Source organism: Gekko japonicus, unplaced genomic scaffold (assembly GCF_001447785.1).
Source record: "Gekko japonicus isolate JY-2015 unplaced genomic scaffold, Gekko_japonicus_V1.1 scaffold136, whole genome shotgun sequence".
Taxonomy (NCBI): Eukaryota; Metazoa; Chordata; class Lepidosauria; order Squamata; family Gekkonidae; genus Gekko; species Gekko japonicus.
The window spans coordinates 823,008-830,500 of record NW_015177012.1 but is presented as its reverse complement, the minus strand read 5'-3'; the positions used below and the strand labels follow the sequence as shown (position 1 = coordinate 830,500).

General features: G+C 43.8%; 1 protein-coding gene across 9 annotated transcripts in view; it reads left to right on the top strand.

Moving 5' to 3' along the window:
- Nucleotides 1–6,685, top strand: part of MPRIP (myosin phosphatase Rho interacting protein) — a 164,581-nt gene extending 157,896 nt beyond the window's left edge. For 7 of the 9 annotated variants that reach the window (XM_015427658.1, XM_015427657.1, XM_015427654.1 and 4 more), the window contains 2 exons: nt 796–881; nt 3,155–6,685. In XM_015427658.1, coding sequence (XP_015283144.1) covers nt 796–881; nt 3,155–3,226 — 158 coding nt within the window. In that variant the 3' untranslated portion in view covers nt 3,227–6,685. Of the gene's footprint in view, nt 1–795; nt 882–1,505; nt 1,572–3,154 lie in introns of all 9 variants that reach the window. The other 2 variants (XM_015427659.1, XM_015427652.1) reach the window with 1 other exon arrangement.
- The last annotated feature ends 808 nt before the right edge of the window (nt 6,686–7,493 follow it).

The following is a 7,493-nucleotide window of genomic DNA, read 5'->3' as shown; positions in this document are numbered from 1 at the left end:
TGGGCTCCGAACACAATCAGGTAAAGAAGAGATTAAGTCATTGTCCTCGGTTGAGAAAGCAGAAACATATTTGTGAGTCCATGCCCCCCCCATGCCAGGCAGAGGAGATGGAAGTGGGGAGTTACTATGCGGAGGCAATTGGCGCGCCTGCGCCCGAGTCAGCACGGCACCTCCCAACTGGGAGGGGGAGAAAACTGAGTCCACTATTGGTAAAGCATAGATATCTGAAAAATTTTCAGAATTCCCCCAAAATTCGGGTCCATTATATCCAATGGGGCCATTGAAGTCAATGGCAAAAATCCTCTGGAAAGTTTGCAGGGGGCTGGGGGGAGGGGCTCCAAATCTAGACCATGGCTGCTCTAGCCTCTTCCCAAAAGACCCCCAAAGTTTTGAGAAGATTGGACCAGGGGGTCCAATTCCAGGGGCATCCAAAGAGGGTGCGCCCAGTTCTCCATTGTTTCCTATGGGAAATTGGGGGTGGGGAAAAGGCAGGCAGATCTCCCTGTAAGAAACTAAGTGAGGTGTGGTGGTGGTGTTTGCCAGGCCCAGCAGCAGAACCAGAGCAATCTGCCCCCCCTCACAACCTGTGCCAATGTGCCAGGCAGTGCCCAAAACCCCCAAACCAACAGAACTTAGTTCAGACTGGGTTTTTTCCTGAATTTTTCTGGGCCTTCAGACCTCGAATCAGTAGGCTTATTGGCGATAGTGTGGTTTGTTTTATCTACAGGGCAGGGCAGAGGGTTCTATACAAGTATTTTCAACAGCCAACGTAGCTGCTTTTCCTTCCCCACCCAGATATCATGAAATCTAAAAGCAGCCCAGACTTCTTGAAGAAAGACAAGACCAATGTTGGCCGGTATTACAGAAATCTCAGGTCAAAGGTGAGGTTGTATTTTTGTATGGATTTCCCCTCCTCTAGGATTTTGGATCCTTGAAACAACTCTGGAAGGTTGGGAGCGAGTCACAGGAGAGTATAGGAGGCTGACATACTCAACAAAGCTTGCCTCAATGTGTCCCTCCAACACTGAATACTTCCTACTCAATACTGTGGGGTTTAGCACCCCAGGAGAATTGGAAAGAGGAAACAGGTGACTTCCTGCCCAGCTGGAATGAGCTGGACCGTTGGGTTACTTGAGCCAGCAAAATGCAAAGATGAATGTGAATGTACTAGACAGATCGGGTGTGCAATTTATTTGGTCTGTTTTGTACCTTTACCTGCTTTTTGGCTCCCTTTTGTGTATGCATGATATTTGAAGGGGACACAAGCCCCCAACCCCTTTTTTCTGTTGGCTATATCCCCAAGTTGTGTGACTTTTCCTTTGGCTGTCACAACCATTATGTACTGAGCAAGGATGTCAACATCTGATCTCAGAAGCTGTTAAGGCCAAAAGCTTCAGTTCTTGGCAGAGAGGGAGGGGAAAGGCTTTGGGACTCCTAGCGGAACTGGGATTTATGTGTTTCTTGTTTTCTGTTTTGTGTTTGTCTTTTACTCTCTCCTCTGACAGTCCGTTATTGAGCAGGTCTCATGGGATAACTGAAATGCACCAGACTCAAGGGTCCCTATCATATAGGTAATCCAGTCGGTACCCACTAGTGAAGCTGCTTCCTGACGGGCAGCCCATTTAATGCATGCCCAGCTCATACCTCCATGGCTGACGAGAATCTTTTTTTCTTCTTTTTCTTAATCACGTGGAATTATCCTTAGGTTGGGGGCAGGAGACAAAATTTAAAACCTTATCAAGCCAGCTGAATGGCTGCTTCTGTGGGCCCCCCACCCCACCCCTCCTATCTAACTAACCTCTGTCACCCAGAGGGATTTCCGCACCTTCTGAAATGCACGAAGAGATGCTGTTGAGGGCATGGGACAAACAGTGTGCATGTGAAATTGAATGTGCATGCTTCAAACTAAACTTTCCTCAACAGGTAGCGCTTACATACTTGTTAGCTGTGTCCTCAGGAATGGGCAGATCTGATTTTTAAAAGTGCTCTTTAGAGAGAGTGAACCAAGTCACTCATAGAAGATAAACCAGTTGCATTCTCCCAAGGTGGTTCCCATGGTTGCCATGGCACCCGTGGCCACTTTTCCTGGTGCCCACCAAGTGTTTTTAGAAAATCGGTGGGTCCAACAAGGCTTCAGACAGTCTGTGCAGATTTTTAAAAATACTGCTTTGGCAGCAGCCACCACAGCACAAAGATCTTCACTGTGACGGAAGGCAAACTGCGGCAGCTATTTTGTGACTGACTTCACCTCCTGTGGAAGCCATTTTGTGGCTGTGCCCACCACATACTGTCAGAATTCCATAGGTGCCCACAGGCTCAAAAAAACTGGGACCCCGCTGTACACCATGCGGTTTCTGCTCTTGAGCTTCTTTCCAAGAAACAGTTCTTCCCCAGTTTCTTAAATGGTTTGGCTGTAAATAAACTGCTCTACCCAGGTCTATTGGCTCTTCCCCCCTTCCCCTGCTACGACTTTTATTTTTCAAGATGACCTGGTGGAAGGAAGCAGCCAGTTCTAGTGTCCTGGCCCCACTGATGGCGGCTGGTATTTTTGGCCACTGTGTGACGGAGTGTTGGACTGGATGGGCCATTGGCCTGATCCAACATTGGCTTCTCTTATGTTCTTATTATCAGAAACCTAGCTGACCTCTCTGGCTCAGCTGTCAGTTTCAGTCCATGGCTGATGGACCTCGGTCTTTTCCCTTAAAGGAACAAAAATGAACCATTTGGCACAGGCCACATTGACAATTCTGTGCTCCTACGGCTTGTGAATAAGTCTTCCTCAGGAGCAGTCTGAAAACACTGAAGGGGTACAGAGCAGAGTACAGGAACAAAGTTGTAGGGAAGGGGCAACTTTACCAGCACTGTTGGAATTGCAAAGGCTGCCTCAGACTTCCAAAATCATAATTCTCCCAGCTAATTGTGCCTGCAGCCATCCAGTTCACCTCTCTCCACCTTGGATTGATTGAGCAGTAACATCACCGCATCATGGTGCATTTTCTTCCGCATGTCTAATTTCCATTGGGGGAGGGCTGTCGTTGGCCACCCCTTTGCCTCTGCATCTCCGCTGTCTCCATCGTTTCCGCCCTTCTCCCTCAGAATTGTGCTCTAATGTTCCTTTTTTCTTTCCTCTTCCCCACCCCCCACCTGTGTGCAGAGTCTGAAGGAAGGCCTGACAGTGCAAGAGCGCCTCAAGCTCTTTGAATCCAAGGACTTGAAGAAAGACTAGTTCTCCTTCCTGTTCGGCTTGACCACGCGCACCTCCTCGCTTGCGGCGTCACAACACAAGCACTCTCTGATTTTTTTGTTGCTCCTTCGGATCCTTGTTGCTCTTTTTGTATGGATGTGAAAAACGCTGCAGCAGTATCTTTGGCCTGTCAGACAGACTTGACAAGACATTGCCCTGACATATAAAGTCGACTCTTGGCTACAGAGGTGGACAAGATTGGGGACATGCTTCCCCCCCTTTCTGGCTCCTCACACAAAAGCCCTCCTATGTATATGTTACACTAAGTGTCAGTATTAAGGCTCGATAGCCTGTCAATAAGCTAGCTCTGTTTTACCAAATGGTTTGGTGTAGCAACAGAGCCCGGGGGGGAAGGGTGCAACGCACTGTGTTTTAGCTCTGCCACTGTTGACACTAACCCAAGCATTTACAGGCATGCTTTGAGCCAGAATTTTGCATCCCTGAAACAAAACTTAAGAGTCTATTCTTGGCTTGGTTTCTACCGAGATTGCAGCACCAATGAGTGGAACTGAGGATAGCCTTACATTCTCTGTCTGCATTGTTAAATGATGGAATTATTCCTCTAATGTACTTTAGAAGCTTCCTGGGAAACTTTTTTTGATGTAATGGACTCCTCCTCTTGGAAGGATAGCCCCCCCCCCCCCAAGGCTCTACTGTTCCCAGAGGAGTCTGTTTAGGCTAGCATCCACTATTCCAGCAGTAAGAATTCCAAACAGCAGTACTCTTTGCAAAGAGTGGGCTTTTGGCATGCTCATCAGTGAGGGATGTTCAGGACAGTACAACTGAGGTCAGGGCAGAAATAGGGGCTGGTCAAAAGAGATTGAGTTCTCTGTAAGTGGCTGGAAGCTGATATCTATGGCTGAATGTTCAGTTGTAAGATGGGGGGTCAGCAGTGGAATGGTGAGTTGCAAAACAAGCCTATCTATTGAAACGTGGCATTTGAGCAGCGCGCAAAATAAATTAAGGAGCTCCTTAGTGCTTGATCTCATCCTTTTATCTCTAACAAAGCAATTCAGCGTCCCATTCAGAGTTGGTTTTTCTACCAGGCCCCAAACACACAGATTGGGGAATATATAATTTGAAGTATAGTGTTTCCTGGTTTCAGTGGTCTTTCTAAGGAGGAAAGTCTCAGTCTTGTCTGTTGCAATTTCCCCCCCTCTCCTACAATTTTTTTTTGAAACTTAATTCAGCTTTGTCACTGGAACTGGTTTTCCTTTGTACTCTGATGAAATGGAAAAGGAGTATTTTGCTTGTGCTGATATGCTAAGACAAAACCCAAGCAAGCTGTTTTTTTCCTCCTGTGGCAGAGGCTGCCTGAGAGTAGCCCTATGCATTGTAAAAAAAGAGTTGGTTTTTGTAATAATATACTTGATTAAAATCCTACTGGACTTTTTTGCATTTTGGTGGTTCATATGCAGTACTTAAGTTTTGTTGTGAACACTTTTAAGCACATGCACGCTCTGTGTAGCTTACTTTCCCTTTGTAATCCCCATTTTTTAAAAAAATAACTTTGTTATTCTCTTTAAAATAATTTAAAACCTGTATAGTATTCAAAGCACGCCATGTAAATATTTATTACTCAAAAACTAGTGGAGGGCTCTTATGTTTTGGGTGACTTTTTAAAAAAATCTGGTTCTAATACACTGTCATTTTAAGTTTGAAATTATTGTAACCTGGTAGGGGAGGGGCCGTGGCTCAGTGGTAGAGCATCTCCTCAGCATGCAGAAGGTCCCGGGTTCAACCCCTGGCATCTCCAACTAAAAGGACCAGGCAGTAGGGGATGTGAAAGACCTCTGCCTGAGACCCTGGAGAGCCTCTGCCAGTCTGAGTAGACAATACTGACTCTGATGGACCAGTGGGTCTGATTCAGTATAAGGCAGCTTTGTGTGTGATAAACTCTGCTCTGTGTTCCTTTATAGAAGGTTTGTTTGAATGTTATATATTTTTTAAATTTCTGATATCTTTTTAGTTTTGGAAATGCCTGTCCCAAGAACACCTAAAATGTTTCAAAACTTTAAACCTGCTTACCTATACACTGATTTTCTTCCCTACTCTGTTCAGTAATCTTGTAAGTATAAGTTGACAGTGGTATAAATTCTTTGAGTGTGCTGATTTACTATATTTCTATAGCAGTAGTGGTGGTAGCAGCTACTCTCTCACTAGGCATACACCAATATCTTTGCATGGTAACACTGCTGCAAAGTGAACTAAGGTTCCCATATATTAGGGCCAAGAGTCTAACTGTGCTATTTGCATAGCTGTACAAAGATGCCTATGCCTATGAGGATTTCTACAGACAACGTGTATAGATTCTGATTCTTTCCCGTCCCTTCTAAGTTTCATGGCATGGTGTTGTAACAGCATGGCAGAATACTGTTCTTTTAGGACGGCCGTTCAATTTAGAGTTACACTCTTTCATTCACAGCAGGTTCAACAGTTGCCTTGCTAAGCTGACCCTATACCACTAGAATATGAAAAAATTCCTTAGAAGTAGAGGTGCCATTACTGCATGACTTGATAAATGGTGATGTCAGCATATACAGTTGATGTTTTGCTTTGGCTAGTGGTATTTGGCAGCCCAAAGCCATGCTTAGAAGTCCACTAGAAGATACATGAAATGGGGAGGGGGGGGGGTTGACAGTAGACCCAATTTGCCCAATGCAGATTGGCTTAGGGACATAATTTTGTTCTGGCAGGAAAAGAACATGTGAGTCCACCATAGCTTAAAATGGGAACATTCCCCTCTAAGAAGAAAAAACCCGATAGCCTCTAAATGCACATATTGTGTTTGAGCAACAAGAGCATGTACTAATATATTCTTCCAATACATTGTTTAATGAGGGGACAAACTAGCAAAATACACTCTTGAGTTCCCCTCAGCTGACGAACCCATTCCTCTAGTTCTCAGAGGGGGGGGGGCGCTATCAGCCTGCCTGAGTGACAAGCAGACCCATGCAGTGTCATAACAGTGACCCTCCGAATAATCACATAAGAGGAGAATGTTCTATTCCTATAGCTCAGCAAGATTCTGAGGTAAAAATAAGGCCATAGGGGGTGGCAGTACTGTAAAACCACAAATGGCAATTAGTGTGCAAGAGAGGCACATTCAAATAAAATCACTGCAATGAGGAAAGATGATGTGGTCCCCACAAATTAGCCTGTGTGATTTGATTCATTTTCTTTTGGCAAAGAAGAATTTTGAACTTCCTGCTAGGAGAATGAAAGGTATTTTCCTCCTTTATTTTCATACTTTTAAAAGAGCTATTTCCCTCTTCAACTGTTCACTGTAATAGATGTGTCACTTATGCCACAGTATTTATTCCTTACAAAAACTTGTGTGACATGCTAGGGGGTCCCATGGATGTAGCGCTGATGATTTTTATTTTGTAAATATAATTACTTTACTATACATAAAACTATATCGTAATAAACTATTTTTGCACCACTCTTGGCATGCTGTGGAGAAGATTTTTGTTTAAGACAGCAAATAAAACGTCAGGATTTATTAGTTCAATGGTCTTGACATCTCTCACTGCATACACGCATTTGTTAAAAATCCAAAAATGGCAGCTGCTGGTATTATGAAAAACAAAGCACACTTTGAAAAGCTATAACATAAAATATATGTACACTCAACCTTTCTGCTGAACAGTTTCTAACATCCCAAATTAATGAAAACTGCACATTTTTCTCTTTTGGGGAAAAAAATATAAGAACACCAAAACATTACAACTCTGATGCTGGGCCCTCTACAGTTTTACTGTTGCCTTATCATTGTGTACCTACAAGTAGCAGGTCAAATAAGAGAACCCTTCCCAATGTTTCACCATTTCCCAGTATGAACACACTGTACTGTCGATGTAAAAATTCTACAATAACAAGGTCAAATAGTGCTAGTTAGCTCTACTTTCACATCAAGGAGGATGGATCCAGGCTATCCTAGCTTGGAGGATGGAAACAAGAACAGTCAATTAAGGCCACACTCTTTAACACACAATGTCTTACATGTTAACTGTTTTATGCCTGTCTGGCTCTGTGATATTTAAGACTCTTCATGTTGTGCATGCCAATACTGATGCAACATACTTTCTGTAATAATCACTTTAAAAATATGGATATCTTTCCCAAGAAAGTTCATTATTTCTAAGACTGTTTCAACCAAAAACAAAAGGTTCCTCAGAGCTGCTTTGCTACACTTCCGTATGGAAGTACAACTTCCATAACATCATACAGGGACAATGATTATACA